General features: G+C 37.8%; 1 protein-coding gene and 1 non-coding gene across 5 annotated transcripts in view; both read right to left on the minus strand.

Moving 5' to 3' along the window:
* Positions 1-25,445, minus strand: part of Pola1 (DNA polymerase alpha 1, catalytic subunit) — a 300,929-nt gene that overhangs the window by 231,271 nt on the left and 44,213 nt on the right. For all 4 annotated transcript variants that reach the window (XR_007209422.1, XM_048336784.1, XM_048336786.1 and 1 more), the window contains exons 21-26: positions 23,933-24,062; positions 23,342-23,461; positions 20,569-20,662; positions 17,926-18,050; positions 14,969-15,121; positions 14,443-14,565 (exon numbers count right to left, since the gene is read on the minus strand). Coding sequence is in view for 3 of the 4 variants with exons in the window: in XM_048336784.1 (XP_048192741.1) it covers positions 14,443-14,565; positions 14,969-15,121; positions 17,926-18,050; positions 20,569-20,662; positions 23,342-23,461; positions 23,933-24,062 (745 nt within the window). In the remaining variant the exon portion in view is untranslated. The remainder of the gene's footprint in view (positions 1-14,442; positions 14,566-14,968; positions 15,122-17,925; positions 18,051-20,568; positions 20,663-23,341; positions 23,462-23,932; positions 24,063-25,445) is intronic.
* Positions 18,560-18,689, minus strand: LOC125344406. Its single transcript, XR_007209529.1, has one exon. It is a non-coding gene; the product is annotated as a small Cajal body-specific RNA 24 (non-coding RNA).

Raw genomic sequence — 25,445 nt, forward strand, 5'->3', positions numbered from 1 at the left:
TCAGTTGAGGTGTTCTACTGTTCCACCTCCCAGTCCTCAAACTCATTTATGATGTATAGAAAATGTTAACATCTTCCTACAGCAATTCAGACTCACCACCATAGCTTCACTCAAACTGAAGCATTAACAGAAGGCAATTATTTCCCTGCCTCAAAACTCAATGGAAAATGTCCAAATTAATAGGCACCGTCTCTTTGCCACAGTTGCCCACTACCTCCTTCAAGCACTCTTTTCAGGCTTCCACAACACCTAATCCTACCTTTTCTGATTATTTTTTTAACAACCTAATTCTTAAGCCTATCCTCCTCCATCAAGCTGAGGATCCTTAAAACTCAGTCTTACACCCACTTCTCTTCCCACTCTTTCCTGTATTTCAAAATAATTTTACCCATGTCCTAGGCTTAATTTACTTCCATATATTGACAACTCCCAAATTCATATAGTGCCACTTCAAAATTAATACGTCCATTACAGGATACAGTTCAATAGGATGAATAAATTCTAATGTTCCTACAATGTGTTAGGATAACTATGGCTTATAAAAATTGACATGTGCATGTGTATATATAGATATATATGCGTATGTATGTGTACATATATAAAACTCATATTTATGGGATATCTATTATATACATACATGTGTATATACACATACATGTAACAGAGTAGTCATATATGTGTAGTACTATGTCTCACAAAGATGTACAATTACTATGTTGATTTAAAGTAAAAATATTTTTTAAGTGAGCATGTCTAAGATCAAACTGTTCATCATTGTTTCTCCCTGCCCTGCATCCGGTCATCTCCAAGGCTCGTCACCTCAGTAAAAGGGCACCCCATCCATCTGCATGCTCAAGTCAGAAAGGAAGCTGACTTTGATACATTCCCCATTCTAAACTCCACATCCAATTTATCAGCAAGTTTTGTGGGCTGTTTTCCTCTTAAATCTCCCTCATGCCAGTATGCTTCTCCCTCCCCCTGAATACTATTACACCAGCCAAGCTACTACCACACCTTGCCTGGAATATTCTAATAATAGCCTACTAATCAGTTTCCCCTCATCCACTCTGACTCTTTCAACTCAGTCATGCTTCTACCCACCACTGGATCTCTTGCACATACTATTTTTGGAATATTTGTTCCTACAACTCTTTACCTAGTTAACTCTAGCCCATACGCTATAGATCTCATTACTTCAGGTTCCATGGACTCGGGAACCTTCCAATTTTTCAGTTTATCCCAAGGGCTTTGCTACCAGCACTGAGAAATTCATGCTTTTTTTCTTGCACTTCTTCAGAATAGCAAAGTGATTCATTTGACCATTTGGTTAATAGCTATCACCTTCCAGAATAAAAACTTCATGAGGACAAGATCCTCATTTACTTAAAACTTACCAGCCCCATGCCTGCACCTGGTAGATAGGTGCTCAATGCCTTGTAAGTGCTTACTCTAGGTTGTTCTAAATAGGAGCACATGGGCTACCCTGTATTAATATGCTTTGAACCCAAAGCCCTCAGTGCAGTAATCACTATGGTCTAGCACTCTCTGCCAAGTGAAATACACAGGCAGGATGACTTGCTCAAAGCCACACAAAGGAAGTGGCACTGTGGCTCCAAGTGGTAGAGTGCTAGCCTTGAACTAAGAAGTTCAGGGACAGAGCCTAGGCCCTGGGTTCAAGTCCCATGACCAACCAAAAACAAAACAAAACAAAACAAAAAACCCTGTTTTGGTATAAACAACATTTGTAGCTGGGGATATGGCCTAGTGATGCAGTGCTTGCCTCGCATGCATGAAGCCCCGGGTTCAGTTCTTCAGTACCAAATAAACAGAAAAAGCCAGAAGTAACTCTGTGGCTCAAGTGGTAATGTGCTAGCCGTGAGCAAAAGAAGCTCAGGGACAGTACCTAGGACCAGAGTTCAAGCCCCAGGACTGGCAAAAAAAACAAAAACAAAAACATAAAGCTATACAAAGCAAATGAGTGAGTGACTATGATACCCTTGCAATCTAGTCCAAGGCTTCTTCCAGTGCATACACAGGCATTTCAGTGTGGTTTTTGTGCCTACAGAAGACTTTTTTCTATCTCAAACCAATGAGTCACTAGCAATGTCATTTCTCTCTATGGTCTCACTCAGCAAATATTACTGGTTATGAAGCAAGATTCAGTAATGGAATTAAATATATTACTCATTCTAAGTCAATCTTCTGAAAATAAGTTATTTTCTTCTGCCCAATCAAGACACATTAAGAAGAAATATCCAGATTTTTCCTGTGATTAAATTATCAGCTGACAATCACATCATGCTATATAGTTCAACTTAATTAGAACCTACACTCTACCCGGTTGGCCAGTGCTCAGAAATATTACACGTGTCCTCAGGAACAATGTACATTATTAATAGCCTATGAGCTATTCAACTGTCACTACTCCCATCAAGGAACTCACACACACTCCTACACAGGGCTCAAAAAGTAGCCCCCAGCTCTATCAGCAGGGGTAAAAAGCCCCTGGAGCAAATATAGCCAACTGTCTGACACTCCGAATTACGAAAGAAACCTAATATCTTTGTCCTACTCCTATCCCCACTCTTAACCTGAAGGTAAAAGATTCTAATCACTAGTCCCAAAATGGCAAATACATTTGCTAAATGTGCAAAATAAATAAAGCATGTAAGAACAGATACTAGAAAAATAAGCCCAAACCCATTAGGATAAATTAGTACTTAGTAAAAATTCTGAAGACCACACATAAACTTCCTAAAAATCACTCAAATTTAGCTGTTCTTTTTAAAAGTGTGAGTAAAGATTCACTTTCAGGTATGTTCTATTTCATATTGCCTTTTAAAAGATGGAAATGTTTTAGATTTTGACATTAATAGATTCAAATTTAAAAGGAGTACAAGCTAATTCAACCACACACAGAAAATATACTACTAAGGAAACAAGGACAGCTGTATAATCCAATGATAACACTAAATTTCAAAGTAAGTACAAGATCTCTAAAATGATGACTACAGTGGCCAGGAATCTCTGGCTTAAAATCAAATGGTGTCTTCACACATATACACATAAATAAAACTATTCTCTCCACCTTCTAAAACTCCCACAACTTACCAAACTTGGCTCACTGTAATTTAACACAGTATTTATGATCTGGTAAAATGACACAAGCTCACACTGCCCACTGAAATGATTAAGCACAAGCAGAAAGCACTATTCTATTGGTCCCCACCCACCCACCCAGTGAACCAGTCCTGAGCCATAAGCACAAGGAGCTTGTTTTGTTTTCAAATTTCACATGGATATGCCTTTAATAGGCCTGACTCTACTGTTGGGAAAAATATGCTCAAGCCACCAGACAGCACAGGCTGCCAAAAGTAGGTTCTTCCAATTAGCACTAAATATACCCAGCATGGATAAAGTAAGCAGACAGTGTAGTAACATCGTAGACACTGCAGATGCAAACACTTGGGCATCTAATTCCTCTCAGGGTAGAGGGGGAATTTGCAAGGTCGTTCAGTGCTGCCATGTCACCCATAAATCTATTACCTGAGCAGATGAAAAGGGAAATCCTACGAAGCAGAAAAGGTCAATATTTTGGTTTTTCAGTAATCCTTTCTCTTCAGTCTATTTACCTATAATTTGTGCAAAATGAAGGGCCTAAGATGTGGGAGAAAAATAGTCAAGTTTTATGGTATTTTTTTCTCTTTCCTTAAGAGTAAGTAGTAGTAGCCAGGAAATAACCTATGCAGACCAACTGTAGAACCAGACAATTAAACCTTACACCAGTTTCCATGCCACTAGTGAATAGTGGTTAATAACTTCACACTTCTTTTTGTCTCTTAACAAGGAGGGAATAGCGCTTTTGAAATCATTACTGCTCTGTCATCTTGGTTCATTGCCAAAGCAAGGAGCTTTAGAACACCTGTCAAATAACACGCGGCTTGTGAAAAAAAAAAAAAACATATACTAAAATAGGTTTATGTGAAATTTTCACATACATAGAAAGTGAAATGAATGTGGGTTAAAAGAAAGTCACTTGTTCTGATGAGGGTTGGAAAAAAAAAAGAAGAGATTTCCAAGGACTCAATCTATGCAATTCAAGTCAATGTAATTAAACTTAATCTATCCCAGCAGAGCAGTGGCATTGGTGCAAGGTCAGTCTGATAGTATTTACCTATCTTCTCAGCCTTAGCCACATTCCCAATGTCTTCAATAATGAAGAGGGCAAAATATAAAAGCAAAAATACCCCATCTCTGCTTGCTCAAATGAGACTTCCTTGTATAAAGGTACACAAGTATCCCTTTTCTTATTGTGCATATTCTAGCCATTCTTACCATCTCAAAGTAGTCTTAAATGCCAAAACCCCATTTAAAAAATGTGTATCACCTCCACACCTACCCATCTGTAAATGCAGCAACACATGGTAAGCATGATCCCAGAGATAAAACAAGCATCTGCTGTGTGAGGCCAAGGGCGAGGTGGGGCACAAACATATCTAAAGCATGATCCCTTACCAACTGGATACAAGATTGAAAAACACCAAGATAATCTGAAGTACAGGTTTGTTTTTTTCTTTTGGTTCAGTTTTTGTTAATAAAGAAAATCATTTTAAATATGGATACTAGTTTATCCAACTTCATTTGGAAATGTAGTATTAAAAAAAAAAAATCCAGGGGCTGGGGATACGGCCTAGTGGCAAGAGCGCTTGCCTCCTATACTTGAAGCCCTGAATTCAATTCCCCAGCACCACTTATACAGAAAATGGCCAGAAGTGGCGCTGTGACTCAAGTGGCAGAGTGCTAGCCTTGAGCAAAAAGAAGCCAGGGACAGTGCTCAGGCCCTGAGTCCAAGGCCCAGGACTGGCAAAAAAAAAAAAAAAAAAAAAAAAAAAATCCACCCAGACTCAGTGGCTCATGCCTATAATCCCAGCAACTAGGGAGGCTGACATCAGGAAGACTACGGTTTTTGAGGCCAGCCTCAGTAAAAAGTTCACAAGACCCTTTTACAATGAATAGCTGGGCATGGTGACCTGACCCTGTCATCCCTGTACACAGGAAGCTGAGATTGAGATGATCAAAGCTCCAGGCCACCCTAAGCAAAAAAAAAGAAAAAAAGTTCATGAGACTTCATCTCAATGGAAGGAACTGAGTATGGTGGCACTCCTGTCCTCTCAGCTACTGTAAGAAATGTAAACAGCAGGGTCATGGTCCAGGCATGAGACTGAACAGAAATCAAGACCCTATCCTAAAATAACTAGTCCACGAAAAGGCTAGAGGGGTGGCATAAAGCAGAATGCCCGTCTAGTAACAGTGAGGCAGAAGGAGGGGGAAAGAAAAGGAAGGAGGGAATCCAATGTATAGGTGGGGAAAAAAGCATGTATATATCAAGAATAAGAAAATTTCAATGAAGGAATTTATACTGATTAACTTATACTAAGGAACATCTCCATTTGCTTGTCCATGAGAAAAGATTCTGAAAAATTAGAGGTAGGGAGGAGTGTAAAAGAGGTAACACCGATCAAGATGCATTGTATTCATAAACTGACATGTTGAAGCAAATCCAGTTATATAACTATTTAAAGATAATTTTTTTGTCAGTCATGGTGCGTGAACTCGGGCCCTGAGCACTGTCCTTGAGCTCTTTTGCTCAAAGCCAGTGCTCTACCACTTGAACTACAGTGCCGCTTCCAGTTTTCTTGTGGTTAATTGGATATAAGGGGCTTATACACTTTCCTGCCTGGGCTGGCTTCAAACCATGATCCTCAGATCTCAGCCACCTGATTAGCTAGGAACACAAGCGTGAGCCACCAATGCCCAGCTTTAAAGATAATTTTTAAATGTTTTTAAAAAGAACAGAAGGCCAACCCACAACCGCAACTGATGTTTAGAAATAGAATTAGGGGGCTGCTCCTCCTTGGACAAAGACTTACATGATCATGACATTTGGACCAATGCCTGGACACCCTAAAGCTCAGATAAAACAAAGATGTGGCAACCACTCAAAAACTTGAGAAAATGCAAAGGGAATCAATGAGACAATATCTAAATGGCCTCCTTGATAAAGTTTTCTTGTTTTATAGTCACAGATCCAGTCTATTTGACAGCCGACTTCAGAAAGGACTTGGGCTTGATCCATCCTGTCTTTCTCTTCTCAGCTGCCTCTTAACATCAATCATCTTGTGACCTTCTATACTTGTATCTTTCAAATGTCCAAAAGGCCAAAGGGCACAAAGAAGTCAATATCCAGGCATCCTGGAGGTGTTAATTTTAAGCTATTTAAAAAGGAAAAAAATCACATGGGATTTTGTTTCCAGTCTTGAAGATTTTGCTACGATGAAAAAAAGAATACCCAGTGTTTACCATACAGACTGCTCTCAAATCAAGTCTATGTGGAACTCAATTATTTCTACAACACAATCAAAGAGACACTATACTTTACATACAGAAGAAACTGTATAATAAAGTACATGCTTATATATGATATTTAGGATATTTTGTATATGTCCATAGTAAGGATCATATATTAAAAGAACTATACATGAATTATTCCATTCTTGATGTTCATTTCTCAAATTATTAAAAATCTAACTATAGTCTTGCCTGGCTTTCCATGGAGTGTTTCCAAAGTATTGCTTCCTCTTTTCATCTTATTATTTAGCAACATTACTGTCATCAATTTTTAGAAAGGCTACAAACAAATGGACAAGCAAATGGAGATGTTCCTTAGTATAAGTTAATCAATATAAATGATCTGCAGTTAATATGCCACTTACTTGACTGCAGATAGCTGTTTCTATAGAATTCAATAGTAAATGAAACAAACTTAGATTCTAAAATAATTATTAATTTGGACTAAGAATTTTAACTCATTTTAAGTGAAGTACAATGCATGAACTGATAGAATACAAATTAATAAAATTGAATATTATCAGTTCTAAAGAACAGGCAATGAATTAAGAACCCAAACATCCCTGAAATATGACAACAGAAATATTTGAAAGTTTCTCTGGCATCTAATTTTATAATGTAAACAATTCAAAAAGTACTATGTAATTGTCAAGTATGGTAACTCACACCTATAGTCCCAGCTACTGTGGAAAGACTGGGAAGATCACAGTTCAAGGGTGACCTCCCAAAACACAAGATAGTTTTCAAAAAAAAGAAAGGCAAAAGGAGCTGGGGATAGGGCTCAAGTGGTAGACAGTCTGTCTACTAGCAAGCATGAGGCTGAGTTAAAGGCCTTGTACCACCAAGAAAAGTGATATCTATAATAATCTAAAATAAAGCCACCAAAATATATTAATCTTTTGTTTCAGCCTTTAAAAAATCCTCATATTAACTTTATGTTTAAAAAGAAAAATCAAAAGCCAGGTGCACAGTGACGCACATCTCTAATCCCAGCACTCAGGAGGCTGAGGCCAGCCTGAGCTATACAGTGAGACTCTGGCTCAAGAAAAAAATCAAAATGCCAATAAGGTAGCTGAAGTCAAAAGCAGTTGTGATAGTGGCTATTAAAACTCTGGGAATCGAATGAGAACACTTTGTCCTACCACTCACATAGTTTCCATGGGTCTAGTCTGGTAAGCAAATTCACAGCCAAGTTTCAGGTGAGGAAAAAGCATACCTTTTTGAGCCTATGGTTTTCCTTCAAGCTACACATGAATTACACAGAAATGAAATACAAGAACTAGCAGTCCTTTTTACCAGCTTTATATCTTGGTCTCCTGTGAATATTCACTTCCTTGCTATGCACTCACTTTCTAGAAGATAGAAACATATGCATAGACACACCAACTGTTATGTGAATCTTTTCAGAATTCACAGACCTTCCCTGTTACTCTAATCAAGTCGTAAGACATTCTCATGACAATTTAAGAGCCAGTGAAACCCCAAAATCTGTATTTTTTATGGCCAAAAGATTGTGGTATTTCTTTCTTACTGCCTTCATTATAATTTCCTCTATTTCACCAACTCTGCCTGATAATGTTAGAAACAAGAGTTACTCTTGTATTTCACATGATTATCCCTTTAGATCAGAGGCTGGCCAACTTTTTCTGTACACAGCTAGACAATACATGTTTACACTTTGAAGGTTACTCAGTCTCTGTGGCAACTATGCAACTCTGTTATTATAGCACAGTCAGAAACAAATAGGTATGGCTGTGTTCCAATAAAACTTTATTTACAAAAACAGGCAGGGGCAAATTTAGCCAAGGGTCATAGTTTATCAGTACCTGGAATACAGTAACGAGTTCACCAAATCCACAAAGAGGGAAATGAGCAAATACAATTGACCTCTAAAAATATTTTCCAGAAGGATTAAAGATCTAAATAAAAAGAACAAACTTTGCAATTCTTACAGGAAAATAAGAGAATTTCTGTCACTGGGAAAAGAAAACATTTCCTAAGAAAATCCTGTATAGTATAAAGAGGAAAAAAATCAAATATTTACCATTGAAACTCGAAATTTTTGCACAATGAAAGACCACTAATAGAGTTAAAAGACAAGCCACAACCTAAAAACTATGCATGTGCACCACAATTAGCCTAATGAGGATTAGCTTTTGAATATCTAAGAAGAAATATCAAGAAGCATACAATCCAGCAAAATAGGACAAGACATATATGTTCATACAGGCAACTCAGAAGAGAAAATAGAGGAGTTAATCAACATGAAAAATTCCCAACTTAATGAAAAACCAAGTGAAGACAAATTAAAATCACAGCAAGATGGCACTTATCCGTAATGAAACTGACAAAAAAAAAATGCTGAGCCAGGTATAGTGGTACATGCCTGTAATCCAGGGAGGCAGAGGTAGAAAGATAGCAAGCTTGTAGACAGTCTGGGCTTCATGGTAAATTCAAGGTCAGCCTGGGCTACATAGAGATTTTATCTCAAAAAAATCTGATAATAACAAGTGCTGACCAGGATGTACAATTCTGAAGACTCTGATCATATTGACAAATATTTAAGCCTTTTGATAGGAAAACAGAAAGAAATGAAAATGACAGAAGGGGTGATATTAAGAAAACACTGTATTCATAACCTGACTTATGCAATGGTAACCTCTTTGTACAACACAATATAAAAAAGGAAAAGAAAAATAGACAAAAATTCAAAGGAAAACACTATTAATTTTTTATAGATTACCCATCAAAATGGTGGCTGAAGATTTCATAGAAAGAATTTAGCTTATCACAGTAAATTAAATTATTATTCTTATCAATAAAATCCCATGCTGCATACAGACATATCAATTCCAATTTTAGGAATACAAGACAGGAACGCTTGTCTGGGTGTTATTGTCTACTGTAGCACTGCTTGTAACCACAACAAAAATAATTATGAAAAAATTGGAAAATTAAAAATCATGTACAAAGGCCAAGCACAGTAATACATGCCTGTGATCTCAGCACTGAAGAGGCTAGAGGATCACAACTTTGAGGTCTGCCTCAGCTACATAGTAACATTCCATCCCTTTCCCCAAATAAGGGACAATTAAAAGAAAAATTACACCATGTTTATTCAATGAAATATTTTATAATAGTTAACATTAGTGAATCAAATCTGGAAACGTACCAAAATTGATGGATACACTTAAATTGAAATATACAGAGTAGGAGGACCCTTGACACATAAATGGTAAAAATCTTTTAGTGCATCAGATGTACATACACACACACACACACACACACACACACACACACACACACACACACACACACTTTGTGAAAGGAAAAAAGAAAGGAGGGGGACCCACAGGCAAAAAGCACAATATATGGGTAGAAAGGCATAAAAACAACCCTGAGTGTAGTTACTGCTAAAAAAGAGAAAAAATAGGAGTGGGCAAGAGAGGAAATAGACTTTAGTCATCGCTATAAATTTTATTGCTTTTAATTTTGGGGAAAAAAGTAGGCTTTTTAAAGGGGAAAAATGGATTGTAAAAGTGAAATCTCTACTTCTTTTCAGGTAAAGATGGAAAAGCTCACTTAATAATTGAAAGATCCACCTACATCACTGACATCAACAAAAGCTAGAGTCTTCTGTCCCAATGACATTCCCAAGGCTCCTGACAAGTGCTACTTTTGCACCAAGGGAATCATAGAAAGAAAGCCTACCCAGATTGGAATGGTTACATGCAATGATTTGGGTATACCTTCAAAATGTACTAATTTAGGCTCTGAACACAGCTGAAAACTAGACAGTCTCTATCAGCTGACAAACAAGCCAACAAGGGTTAATTTGAGCCTACCAGGCAAGAAAATGAACAAGGATGAACTCTACACTCAAACACTAGAGCACATATTCACTCAAAAATGTAATAAGAAATCTGGTGGATCAAAAAGTTTTCTCAAGAGCACAGAAAATAATAGAATATAGGAATAAAATAATAGCATGTCAGTACTAATTATTTCATAGAGACAAATATTACCAGTATGCTAGGGATTACAAAGAGAATGCTCATATATTACAGTAAGTTTTAAATTCCTCCATTTGAAAAATAAAACAAATTCAATGAGGCAAAATTATCAAAATCATTTCCAATTCCCTTTAGATCAGCCTCTGGTTCTGTGACTAAGGAAGTCATGTATTTAGCTTCCATGGTCAGATATGGTTTAGCTACTAATAAATGACTGTTCTTATCAATAAAACTTGTGATTCATAAATCATTATTTTAAACAGTAAGTATATTCAACTACTACATTCCTTTAGGCTAGTTTTAACCTTCCACTGATAGTTCCAATATTAACAAAAGTATAAAACGAGGCCAGATATAAGTCACTAAATTGTCTTCACTATTGTTCACAGAATAAAAATTTTAATTGATTAATGATCTTAGGGTGTCTATCGCCATCTAGTGAACAATCACTTCAATTACCACACCAGACACTTGACAACTGATAACGGATACACATGCCAAGTCATTGCTGTAGGCTTACTCAAATTCTTTTTATGCCTTTCTACCCACATAATGAGAACAAGCACCAATCCAGACAGCATTTTTACAGTCGCTTGAGTGTCTTTGAGTGAAGTTCCATATTTCTTTTCTGGAAACATTGACTTCATTACTTTTAAATAACTTGCATACTGTGAGGTCTCTCACACAGTTCTTAATCACTAATTTCTGTACCACTAAGCAATTAAAAACTGGGGAAGAGATTAAGTATGAAAGATCATATCTGTGAAAAGACAATATTGATGCCCATTTGACCCACTACTAGCACTTTTATTATAAGTCTGTTTTTAAAAGTACAATTAGTAATTACTCTGAGGACTCTAGCAACCATAATACATTTGATTACAGAAATTATTAGGTCACAAGAGTTAAACCTGCATGATTCTGACAAAAATGAGCACACACAAAATAAGACTTCAAAACAAAAAGGGAGGGAGAACTTCAAGGCACCTCCAAACTGCATTAACCCATATCCAAATGCAAAACTGTACCTTCTTTTGCAAAGGCATGCTAGCAGGTTTCTTCCTTACTAATTTCTATTTGAACCTTAATAGAACTTACCCTATAAGGACTTTAAAAGCAGAATTTATAAGATCTTCAAGTTGCTATATTACTTTGTCAACTCTTATTACCAAAAATTTCTGTTTAATAAGTTTACATACTCCAAAATCTCCCAACTAAATCTCATTTTATACTTTGTCCCTACTTCTTTAATAATTAAAAGATGCTTGAAAACCAAAAATATTTATGAATAAATCCAAGGAGTGCTAGCAAGTCCAAAAAGAATATCACATACACTATTTCCATATACCAATACTAATAATTATGACAAACTTTAACAATCATTTTTATTTTAGTAAATAATATCTATAGAGCTCTGTGGATCATCTAGAATAAGAGTTTAAGGGAGCAGTTATTAAAGTATTTCTCATTAACTTTATGAAAGGCCTACATTCCATTTCATAAACATTGTATGTATTATTTATAGAAAGAAAAGGGAGTAAGAAACAGGGAAAGTAGAAACCAAGAATCTCAATCACATGATTATGTCTAGATATAGCTGAAATTCTTTATTTCTTAGAGTGAGCAGGGTTTTTTATATTTCATTTATTAGTGATCTCTTATTGTTATATTTTACAGAATGGAAAAATTAAAATTGAGTTTAGCTCCATTAAAAATTCAACTAAATGAAAATACTGCCCTTAAAATTCAATGGATTAGAGGAGTTGGGGAGATCATTGGACAAATTTGGGGCTTATCATTATCAACAGTGCCCTTTTAAGCTTTTGGATTTCTAAGCCAATGCAGAAAATGTAACAACAGGGATTTCCCAACAGCAAGAGGCACTCTCCAAGGGAGTAAATTGTCAACTATTGCCTCTCGTGAGAAACTTAAGAGTAACCTTGAACCAATCTCAATAGTCAACCCATGTATTATCACCCAGTTGGGGCATAGTGAGTGCATTTCCTAATACAAAAATAAGATGGTATTCTATCAGAAGCCATTGGATACACATACAGAAATGAAATTTAAATAATTTTGAAGTAAATTTAGCCTAAGAAACTGCAAACATCATTCTCTTACTTCAGCTAGCCCCTATTTATATCCCATGTGAGGAAAAAAAGGTCTATGTGTTGTGGTAAGTATTGGAAAAAGATGATCCGCTGCCAATAAAGGGTGACTATAAAGCAGAACTACTCATGAAACACACCCTGCAATGATGGAGACAATACTCAGCAAAAGAATTACAACCAGAAAGACATGAGCTCAACTCAAAACAGGTACTCAATATCCTTTACTTCTTTGACTCATTTACAAAATGGGAACATTATTACCCATATCAAAGGATTCTTGTATGGTTCTAACAAGCTAATGGCACGTATAGCTTCCAACGATCACTGTGGGTCAACACATGCTTTGCCTGTCCTCACGATGTCCTAGGCCAAATCTCTCATATAGGGCACAGGGCTGCCAACATAAAAGTGACAGTCTGATGTTTGCTTCACATATCAGGTTGACATGCACTGTTCAATACAGTAGCCATTAACTATGTGTGGCTAATTTAATTTCATTTCAAAAACTCTACTTTCTCACCTAGTTAGGTATAACCTAACTAGATAGTGCAAAGAACATTTTAGTATCTTAAATTTTTATTCAACAGGGGGCTGGGAATGTGGCAAAAAAGTACTATTCAACAGTGTGTTGGTCTAGACACTAAAGCAGAGGTCAGCAAACCTTTAAAGTTTGATTTTTTTTTTGCCAGTCTTGGTACTTGAACTCAGGACCTGAGCACTGTCCCTGGCTTCTTTTTGCCCAAGGCTAGCACTCTACCACTTGAGCCATAGCGCCACTTCTGGCTTTTTCTGTATATGTGGTGCTAAGGAATTGAACCCAGGGCTTCATGTATATGAGGCAAGCACTCTACCACTAGGCCATATTCCCTGCCCTCAAACCTTTTTCCTTGATGTGCCAAATGGTAAGCTTTGCAGGCCATAGAACACTCTATATTGACAACTCAACTCTGGGATCATCACACAAAACAGTTATATATGATAGGCACACGAATAAATTTGACTATGTTTCTTTTTTTTGCCAGTCCTGGGGCTTGAACTCAGGGCCTGGGCACTGTCCCTGAGCTTCTTTTGCTCAAGGCTAGCACTCTACTACCTGATCCACAGCATCAGTTACGGCTTTTTCTGTTTATGTGGTACTGAGGAATTGAACTCAAGTCTTCACGCATGCTAGGCAAGCACTCTACCACTAAGCCACAATCTCAGCCCTTGACTATATTTCAATTATACTTTATTTACAAAAATAGACAACAGGCTGGATTTAGCCCAAAAGCCATTGTTTTTCAATCGTTTCTCTAGAATATTGAGTGTAGATCCCCAATATAAGCATTCTGCCTACAACTACTATCTGACTTTAAAATCCAATAGTCTTATATTCACTGACAAGACAATAGCATAGTGCACTTAATTTAATATTAAATCTAGCTACTTTGTGTCTTCTTTAAAGAACTTTAACCTAACCAATATCAACCAGCTATCTGAATATTCCCTAAGCCATCATCCTGATTTAATTATCTGTAGAGCCAATCATACCGTCTTAGTCAGTTTTGTACTTATTTATTAACTTATTTAGTCTGTTTTCCCAAACAATCCTTTCCTCACCTCACATCCTCTACCGATGCATACCCTTTCCCCTACTTTAGGTAGAATATAAGCTTCATGATAACAAGGACCATTGGCCAATACTCTATCCCCAGTAGCCAGAACAAAGCATGGCAAATACAAGTTTCATAAATAATCACACACATAGAATTGATGAATGGATGCTCATGTCAATGCCTATCTGTCTCAAATTTGTTCAGGAAAAGACTATCTAGAGCTGTATAACTAGATAAAGTTGTCTCTCCCACATTATACCATGTATCATTAAAAATACTCATATTTAGAGACCTGAATATTATTATGCCATTTACCTCTCTTCCTTTGTATGTCACCAAGGCAGCCAGTGGTTTGGCGTAAAATCTGCTATAGGAAAATCCCAGGCAACCGTACATACTGTTCGCTGTGAGTTTCAAAGCCTTCTGTCGAATGTCATACTGCAGGCCACACAAGGATAAAAGACAAATAACAATATTTGCAGATGCTTAAGTATCACATTAGGTATCTGTCCAGATCACCAATGAAGAGAATCCCCTCAATATCCCTGGGGTGAAAAAAAAGAACACTTAAAATGCCCAACCTGTCCTCCCGGATCCATGATACCCTAACCTCCTGAAACAAGTAAATACAGACTCTAAAGCTGCTAGGATTCAGTGAGACAAGATCTGGCCCTTGTAGATAGAGGTGCCATCATTCTGTGGCAGTCTGCAGTGTTTTTGAATGGTTACCACAAATAAGAATATGCACCTGCCCATAGTATGATGTTTATACTACTCCCTAAATAGTCAAACTGCCCACACTGACACTGTCACTCAGATGTCATGGAGTAAAAAGATATACCTGAAGAATAAGGTCTGGATTTAAATCTTGCTGTTTCATTAGCTGTTTGACTTGTTTTCTCCGTTCTACCAATTTCCGAATCTCTCTGGGCAAAATGCCCATTTCTAAGTTTGAATTGGGTAGTTCAGGGATTGGTTCTTCTTGTTCTCCATCCTGATAAACACACAACAAAAATATCACACATGTTAAAAACTGGTAAACTACTAAAGTTGTATTTGGTAGGATCTTTACCGAATGATCACATCTTAAAACCATTCTTTTCTGAATAAAGACCAACAACAATGCCTGGGCAGTCTGAAAAAGAGCTGGCTATAAAATACTCACTTGCCCTTCTCTTCTCTCACCCCAGCTCTTCCAGCCTATCATTCCTAGTATCTCCCATCCTTGAAGTGACTCACAAACTTAAATTTCAAGTGGAAAGATCAGTTGATACACGTGAGGAACAACATAAGACATCTGGGAAAATTGTTTTTAAAATATAAAGGTTAAGACAAGACTTGTAAGACTAAAAAAATGGCAGCTAAACTGTTTTAAATAATTTATATAACCAAAAATGCTATGGGATTTTAAGACTATGCAGAATCATAGTAGTTATTATAAATTCTCTAGACTAAGAATTAAAAGGTATATACTAAATCAGTAAGTTTCTCTTAAGATTTGGAGCACATGTAAACAGGTCACGACATTTCCAGAAAGTAAAGCATGCATATTCCTTAGCATTTCTGTAGTACCCTTTACTTATAAAGTGCTTTGCAATCAGCATTTTAGAAATGCAACCAGCAGTGCTCTTACATTAAAATTTACAGCAGGAAAAGCATTACACCATTTTCCCAGGCCTCCATTAATTCTATTAACAGACTGCAAGAAAAGCCAGGCACATTTGTCCTTTCAAAGGTTCAAAATAAAAAAACAAAACCTCTTAAGGTATGTCAAATCAATGGCATTTGATAACCTGTCTCTTACAAACTATCTTATTTTATTGTTTTCCAAGACAGCTTAAAATAATAGCAGCCCTATTAAAGCAATTTTAGTATACATTCTAATTTATTTACAATAACTATGGAAGTAAGGGAGGAAATAAACACAAAGGATCTTGAGTCAGGACATTTGTAATTCACTCCAGGCCCTACCATCATTACCCACATGACTCTTACATTCTGAACAGGAAATGAGACACTACAATGATACAGAGTCTCCAAACTGCTACATGTATTCTATCTCCCTTTTATACATCCAGAATCCACTGTTCAATTCAACAAAACAGTAGTGGAGCCAGGCACTAGTGGCTCATGCCCGTTATCCTAGCTAGTCAGAAGGCTGAGATCTGAGGATCACTGTTCAAAGCCAACCTGGGCAGTAAAGTATGTGAGGCTCTTCTCTCCAGCTAACACCAGAAAACAGGAAGTAGTGTTTTGGCTCAAAGTGATGGAGCATGAGCCTTGAACAAAAGAGCTTAGGGACAGCACTCAGGACCTGAGTTCAAGCCACATGACTAACCCAAAACAAAACAAAATGGTAGTAGGCAGCAGCTAGCTAGCAAAGAGGGCTTAATGATAACTATCACATGCTAGTGAAAGAATAAGACTGAAGCAAAAAATACTAAGCAAAGACAGTCACTTTCTTTGGGGGTTGTCTACTCACTACCTTCTCTGCCACAGTAGCCTCCAGCCCCACAAACAGGTCACCCTTAACAGCCACATGTATACTCCATGAAGCCACATCTCTGGTCACAAGAGATGGGACAAGGGGTGCTCATTTGCTAAAGTGGCAGACCTATCAGGTTCTCCTTTCTGGCAATGTGAACTGAGAAACAGCTCATGGGCATGCACGTGGAACCAAAGGATAGGAAAATTAAGCACCTAGACAACAAATAGACAACTTCTGCCACAAATAAGGGGAGGGGAGAGAGAGAGGGAGGAGTGGAGGAAGAATAAACGAAATGTAAATAATATCAATATTGCCCAGAGACCAGAATGTTATTCAGCAGTACAAAAGAGTTAAGTATGAATGCATGATACACATAGATAAATCTTGAAAACGGCAAGCCAAGTGAAATAAGAAATAAAAGGCTACCTATTATATGATCTCACAGGAAACATCCAAAAACACAAATCTACACAGTCAGAAATATAAGTGGTTGCCTGGAGCTGGGAAAGAAAAAGGGATAATGGCAGTGATAGGTGGAAAGTTTCTTTGAGGAAAAATGAAAGTACCCTAAAACTAAATGTGGCAAATGCAAACTGTGAACACATGCTGTATGTATTTCATAGGCAGACTTAGACTTATGGAGTGTGTATTATAACTCCAGCATACTTTTAAAAAGCTATAGAATAAGTTGTCTCTCTCTCCTTCTTTTTTTTTTTTTTTTTTGGGGGCCAGTCCTGGGGCTTAGACTCAGGGCCTGAGCACTGTCCCTGACTTCTTTTTGCTCAAGGCTAGCACTCTGCCACTTGAGCCACAGCGCAACTTCTGGCCATTTTCTGCATATGTGGTGCTGGGGAATTGAACCCAGGGCCTCATGTATACGAGACAAGCACTCTTGCCACTGGGCCATATCCCCAGCCCCTCTCCTTCTTTTTGATGAGTAGGAATGTATACTTCAGCTGGGCACCAGGGGCTCACATCTGTAATTCTAGCTATTGAGGCTGAGATCTGTGGATCAAGGTTCAAAACCAGCCCGCCCAGGCTGGAAAGTTCATAGAACTGTTATCTACAATTAAGAACCAAAAAAATCCAGAAGTAGAGTTGTGGCTCAAGTGGTAGAGTGCTAGCCTTGAACACAAAAGCTTAGGGACAATGCCCAGGCCCAGAGTTCAAACCCCAGGACCAGCATGAAAAAGAAAAGAAAAAAAGGCATATTTCAAGAGTGAAACCTAGAATACAAACCCCTTTGGTGCTCTTCTTTTATTAAGCAATACTTTTAATGTTAATTCCAAGAGCCTTGGATGAATACAAACCTCAGCAGATTTCTGTGCCTCTGAAGCAACTCTTTGCACCGTTGTAAAACAAATGTTGAATTCTTGAATGATGGAAGGATATAAACTGTTGAAGTCCAAGAGCAAAATGAACTTATCATAAAAACCTGAAAATTTTTAAACAAAGTCATATGATGTCATATAAAAACTCTAAACGAAAACACTATCAAACATATTCAAAGTTCCGTACTGCGAAGTATACAAGAAATTATACACTATCCAACACTGAAAAGCAGGTAAAGTGAAAAGAAAGTCAGCTGCCACTCCATAAATGATTAGAGTTAGAATAAAAACTCAAATCACACAAGACAAAGGAAAGATACTGTCTCTCCTTGGAACCAACTACAACCAGTCCATTCTCTCATAACCCCAAAGCATACCATTATTATGGAAAAACACCACCCCATGCATTTTAGAAAACTATCTTATCCATTTCAAAATTAAAGTAGTTAAATTCTTCTTTAAGTAAGCATTCCTTCTACCTATTCACCCACTCACAGCACAAATAAAAACATAGTGATTATAGATTTCTATCCCCATTTTCAAAGCATAAAATGGGAAGCTCACTGACCTATACACAAACTGTACTTAATACTGGACAAGAAACATAACATTTAAATGTCAGTAGTGGAACGATCCATCCTTTTAACTTAAAAAGGCTGAACAGAAGGCTACAGTATTTCTCTAGGACATTTACGAAGAGTTGTCTTCACTTCAAGAAGAAACTGAACAAAATTAAATGTCCATTATTAATATAGTAATAAAGCCGGGCACCGGTGGCTCACGCCTAGAATCCTAGCTACTCAGGAGACTGAACTCTGCCTGACTGCAATTTGAAGCCAGCCTGGCTGGGCATGAGACTCATATCTCCAATAAACTACTCAAAAAAGCCAGAAGTGGTGCTGTGGCTCAGATAGTAGAGTACTAGCCTTGAGCACAAAAAGGCTCAAGGACAGTGCCCAGGCCCTGAGTTCAAGCCTAGGATGGAAAACAAAAAGACAGTGGTAAATGCAATCATATTAACATATTTATTACTCTCCATCACCATCAAACTAACCAACCCATTTGTTTTTTACATACCTCCATGGTAAATATCATCTCCATTATACAGAAGAGAAAATTGAATCTTACAATGGTTAAATACAAGATTAGTACACAAGATAGTATCTAGCACTCAAAGAACTACCACTTCATATCATTACAACTAACAATAAAATTGGTTTAGTCAAAAATGACTCCTACTCAGAATTACCAGTGATAAAATTCACATTAACTTCTGCACAATAATGTAAAGATACTTAATACTACTGTTTAATTATATACTTTGAAATGATTTAAAAATTTAGAAAAAAATTAGAAAATTTCTGATTTCTTCAGACAGTTATAAATAGCTCACACCTGTAATCCTAGACACTCAGTAGGCTGAGATCTGAGGAACATATTTCAAAGCCAGCCCAGGAAGGAAACTCCTTGAGACTCTTATCTCCAACTATCAAAAAGCTGGAAGTGAGGCTGTAGCTTAAGTGGTAGAACAGCCTTAAACAAAAATGCTAAGAGGGCTGGGGATATAGCCTAGTGGCAAGAGTGCCTGCCTCATATACACGAGGCCCTAGGTTCGATTCCCCAGCACCACATATACAGAAAACGGCCAGAAGCGGCGCTGTGGCTCAAGTGGCAGAGTGCTAGCCTTGAGCGGGAAGAAGCCAGGGACAGTTCTCAGGCCCTGAGTCCAAGGCCCAGGACTGGCCAAAAAAAAAAAAAAAAATGCTAAGAGACAGAGGCCCTGAGTTCATGCCTAGTATGGGCACACACACACAAAAAAATCACTTTTCACTTTGTGTACCACAAAGTATCTTTCTTGCTGTTCCTGACAAGTGAGAAGTTAGTCTATGAAAAGTTCAATTTGGTAGTTAGTGTCTTTACTTCTGAAAGTGGTACTGGTACCTGGGGCAGAGGCACAGCCCACCCATAATAAGGGAGGAAGACAGAGGTAGACATGCTTCGACCACAGAACCAAGAGGTACTAGAAAACTTGGCAATGACTAAAATCTAACCTACCACCTGTTTCAGTATTACTCATAGCTTGAGTTTTTTCATCTTTAGATAGAACTAACAAAATTCAAATTACATAAAAATTATACAAAACATCTATTTTACTGTCCACGAATACAACGGTGGTAGTGCACAGTGAAAAATATTCACATTGCTGGGTGCCGGTGGCTCACACCTGTAATCCCAACTACCCAAGAGGCTGAATTCTAAGGATCATGGTTTGAACCTAGCCTGAGCAGGAAAGTCTGTAAGACTCTATCTCCAGTTACCCACCTAAAAACTTGAGTGGAGCTATGGCTCAAAGTGGTAGATGGCTAGCCTTGAGCAAAAAAGCTCAGGGACATCATCTAGGTTCTGAGTTCAAGCCCCATGACCAAAAAAAAAATTCCTATTAGTTTCAAGTTAGGAACTTCATGTGTAAAAAACATAAAAATAAGACCCTAAAAATAAGACCCTTGTGAGACTTGTTGAATGACTTCCACGATATAACTTCAGTCTTCTAGTCTCTAATCCTAGCTCTATATGATGAGATTTCTTAATACAAGGACAAACCAATGTGCTGCCCAGCCTTACCAACTTTGGGTTCCAAAACCAAGCCACCAGCATAAGCTGCTTTCTTACGTCCTTTCTTATGGGTATCTCCATCAAATTCTTCATCTTCATCTCCCTAATATCAAATGGAAAGATAACTTCACTAGCCAGTAACTAGTTAACTAATTAAGAAGTTTTATCATTCCTTCTTTTCCAATTGCAATGCTCAGGTCTAACAAAAATGATTTACTTTTAGTATTTTAATACTTTGTGCTAAAAGTAAATCATTTAGGTTAGATCTACCTACGGGAAAAGAGTTATTGGTGTATGCTCATTCATGAAATGAATGTCAAATATGATTTCCTAAACAAATGCCTATCTCTGAATTAAAAATATGCAAATTCTATTTTTAAACACTTCTGAAATCATAGAAATTTCACTGTGAAATTCTAGCTACTTAGGAGACTAAAACTGAAAGGATGGTGTCAGGGATAGCACAGTCAAAAAGTTCACAAAACACATTTCAACCAAAAATCTGAGCATGATGGTTTGCATGTCCTTCCAGATATTTAAGAAGCATATAAGAAGCTGGGAATATGGCCTAGTAGTAGAGTGCTTGACTCATACATGAAGCCCTGGGTTCGATTCCTTAGCACCACATATGTAGAAAAAGCCAGAAGTGGCGCTGTGGCTCAAGTGGTAGAGTGCTAGCCTTGAGCAAAAAAAAAAGCCAGGGACAGTGCTCCGACCCTGAGTTCAAGCCCCAGGACTGGCAAAATAAAAAGCATAAATAGGAGAATCATGGTCCAGGCTGGCTGGGCAAAAAGCAAGACCCCATTAAAAGTATCAAAACAAGCAAAAAGAGCAAGAGGTGTGGCCCAAGTGACAGAACACTTACTTGTCTAACAAACACAAGGCCCTGAGTTCAAAATTCAATACCACACAAAAAATGTCAATGTGAAATCAATAGCTATTAAAACACTATTTTTGTATTATACAAATTTTTGGATTATAAAAGAACATTTAAATCATCAATCTCAGAGCTGGCCAGTGGTTCACTCCTGTAATTCCTGCTACTCAGGAGGCAGAGACCATCAGGACAATCATATTTCAAGACAAGCCTGGGCAAAAAGCAAGATCTCATCTCAACATTAATAAGCCAGGCAATAGTGGTCTAAATGTGTGGTCCCAGCTTTGCAAGAGGCTATGGGTTGGAGGACTGCAGTTTGAGGCCAATCCAGGCAAAATGTTAGCAAGATTCTATGTCAAAACATAAGGTGGACTTTAACATCCCATTCTTACTCTGAATCAGGAAAACCACTCCAGAGATCTTACTGTGGACATTATAATAAAACAAGTTAAGTATCCCCAGTCTGAAGTGTGAAATGCTTTAAAATTTGAAATTTTTCAATATGGCAATATACGCAGGAAATTCCACACCTGATTCTTTTGTGATCGATGAATTTAAAATATTTTACAAAATGACATTTAGGCTCTGTGTATAAGGTATATGTGAAAAATAAATTTCATGTTCAGATTTACATCCCACCCCCAAGATTCTTCATTATATATATGCATATATTTCACAATCCAAAAATCTTATAATTTCAAACACTTCTAATCCAAGCATTTCAGATCAGGTATACTCAACCTGTACCGAAAAATGGAGCACAAAAATAAAGGCCCCTGGGCCTTAGCGGTAGAGTGCTTGTCTAGCATTCACGAAACCCTGGGTTCAATTCCTCAGCACCACATAAACAGAAAAAGCTAGAAGTGGTGCTGTGGCTCAAATGGTAGAGTGCTAGCCTTGAGCAAAAAGAAGCCAGTGACAGTGCTCAGGGCCTGAGTTCAAGTCCCAGGAGTGGCCAAAATACATACATATATACATACATACAGGCTCCCAGCCAGGCACTGGTAGCTCATGCCTGTAATCCTAGCTGCTCAATCTGAAGGTCTTAGTTCAAAGCCCAATCAGATAAGAAAAGACCATAGGGTTGGGGATTTAGCTCAGCAGAAGAACACTTTGCAAGGCCCTGAGTTCGGTCCTCAGCTCGGGAGGGAGGGAGGGAGGGAGGGAGGGAGGGAGGGAGGGAGGGAGGGAGGGAGAGAGGGGGAGAGAGAGGGAGAGAGAGAGAAAGAAAGACAGAGAGAAAGAAAGAAAGAAAGAAAGAAAGAAAGAGAGAGAGAGAGAAAGAGAGAGAGAGAAAGAGAGAAAGAAAGAGAGAAAGAAGGAGAGAAAGAAAGAAAGAAAGAAAGAAAGAAAGAAAGAAAGAAAGAAAGAAAGAAAGAAAGAAAGAAAGAAAGAAAGAAAGAAAGAAAGAAAGAAAGAAAAGAGCCAACCGTGGGATGCTTATCTCCAACTAACCACCAAAAGGAGAGAAATGAAGCTGTGGCTAAAGTGAGAGAGCACCAGCCTTGAGCAAAAAAGCTAAGAGACAGTGCCAAGAACTTGAGTTCAAGCTTTAATACTGGCACCAAGAAAAAAAAATGAATATGGACTCATAGGTTTAAGGTAATGAAAGGTTTACATTTGGGCTTATGTGTGAAAACACTTTCTGTATTAGTCACCTGTCAGAGAGGTCTAATGCCACCATCAAAGAATAGCATATTTCACAAATAATTTTTGCCTGTCCAGAAGGGGAAAAAAACAAAACAAAAAATAGCCACACAAGCACAATGGAACCAACCTGGCATGGCTTCTAGTACACAGGGGTTGATTATCTTGGAAACAGATGTTACCACAGAAAAAAAAGCTATTTAGGTAATAAAAAAGAGGAATAAGAAAAGGCAAAATACTATGCAATTTTGGACCTACCAGTTTTTGCTGAGGTTTTCTGAAATTCTGCTTGTCAGGCACAATATAGTTGTTTTCATAAAATGCATGAAGCAACAAGAATTCATTTCGCTCAGATCGTCCACCCATCAGTGTCCTAGACTATTAAACAGAATTTTTTTAATTTGAAAATAAAATCATAATAATCAAAAGCAATTCGGAGTCAGTTAATTTAATCATGGCACCACCTTTAAAACCACTCCCAGTAAGAAAGGTTGCATTTTTACTAGACTATTTCTAACATGTTCTTTAAGCATTATACTTGAGAGACAAAGAGGACTTAAAATATCAACAGCTTGGCTATTTCCTTACTTCCCAATGGACCATCCAGCAAGTACCCATTTCCAGATGTTAGAGAGATGATCCTTATATTCACCCAAATTCAACACACTGCACCTGGCATTCCTCCCTTTCCCCAACTAGTTGTTCTTTTTACAAAAGAAGCCCAGCTTTCACAACCAAGTTACTCATTTTATAACCATGCATTTAGTCTCATTATCATATAACAACTACCCCAAGCAAACACTGAATCCAACAGGAAATGCTTTTTCCCCATTTCTAAGTTAAATTTACCATAATGTTCCCAGCGATGTTAGTGATCTGCAATGCTAATGGAAGAACGTTTAGCTCACACATGATCTGCAAAATGAACCTGGCATCTTTCCAGGTGTGTTCCAACAGGTACAACAGATGAGAAGATTCACTGTACAGAAAAGTAAGAATGAAACAGAATCAAGTAATTAAAAGAAACAATGACTATAATCAGAACTTCATGAAATAGTACAAAGAATTTTTGGTGTAAGTAACTGTAGAGCTACAGCACCTTGGCTTTGGAAACAATTTAAAGTAAGGTTGGTATGTAACTAGGAATGCATTCATACCATTGATCCCTGTGCCCTTCTCTGAAACACATACAAAAAAATCCATAAAGAAATTATGTGTTAACTACAACCTTGAGAAAGCCTAAGTCTCTTCCTTCATTCTGTCAAGTATATACTGCATGCCTACTTCATGCCAGGAACTGACTATGACTGTAACTGAAATATCCTGTCCTCGTGGAGTATATGTCCTCATGGGGACAAAGACCTAGAAGAGGTGAAGGACGAAGCTTGTGGATGAGTATACGAGAAAAGTGAATTCCAGGCAGATAACAACATATTTAAAGGCTCCAAGCCAAGCACAGAGCTGGTAGTTTCAGTAGTTCCAGAACACAGGAGAAAATCAGTATGGCTGAAGAAGACAAAAAGATGTAAAGAACAGTAGGAAACTAAGACACAGTTAACAGCATTGAGATACATTGTACAGGACCACACAGGCCAAAATAAGGACTTTGTGGTTTTTTTACTTTGAATGAAATAGTAACTGGGAGATTTTGAACAGATTTAATTTTAGCAGGATAACTCTGGTCCTGGATTTACAATAGACTATAAGAGGTGGGTGCCAATGGCTCATGCCTGGCAATCCCAGCAACTCAGGAAGTAGAAACTGAGAGGATTTCATTTTTAATGCCATCCCGGGGGAAAAATAGTTTTCAAGACTCCATTTCAATCAAAAAGCCAGGTTTGGTGGTTTGTGCCTATGGTCTCAGCTACATGTGAGGATTCTAGGTGGATGGACTGCAGTCTGTGGCTGGCCCAGGGCCTAAATGTAAAACCTTACCTAAAAAATAACTAAAGGGATGGAGGTGTGGCTCAGGTAGCAGAGTCTCTGCCTATATGAGGCCCTGAGCTAAAACTCCAGTATTGCCAAAAAACAAATCACAAGGGCACAAGGCCAAAAGCAAGATTAATATATAAGAATATGACTTGTTCCTTGTGAAACTCATGGTGGAGTTTAATCCTCATTATTTATTACTACAAGGGTAGAAGTATAAATAGTAGTATATTTACAGATAAAACGGAAGGAGTGGCAGCATACTCCTGTAATCCCAGTTAGACTGGAGGCATAAGTAGGCAACTATAGTCCAAGGCTAGAACCCAGGCAAAATCTCAAGACCCTAACTGAAAAGTGAAAGCAAAAAGGATGAGGGTACAGTTCAAATGGTAGAATGCCTGCCACAAGGTCCTGTGTTCAAACCCCAATTGGT

Source organism: Perognathus longimembris, chromosome 28 (assembly GCF_023159225.1).
Source record: "Perognathus longimembris pacificus isolate PPM17 chromosome 28, ASM2315922v1, whole genome shotgun sequence".
Taxonomy (NCBI): domain Eukaryota; kingdom Metazoa; phylum Chordata; class Mammalia; order Rodentia; family Heteromyidae; genus Perognathus; species Perognathus longimembris.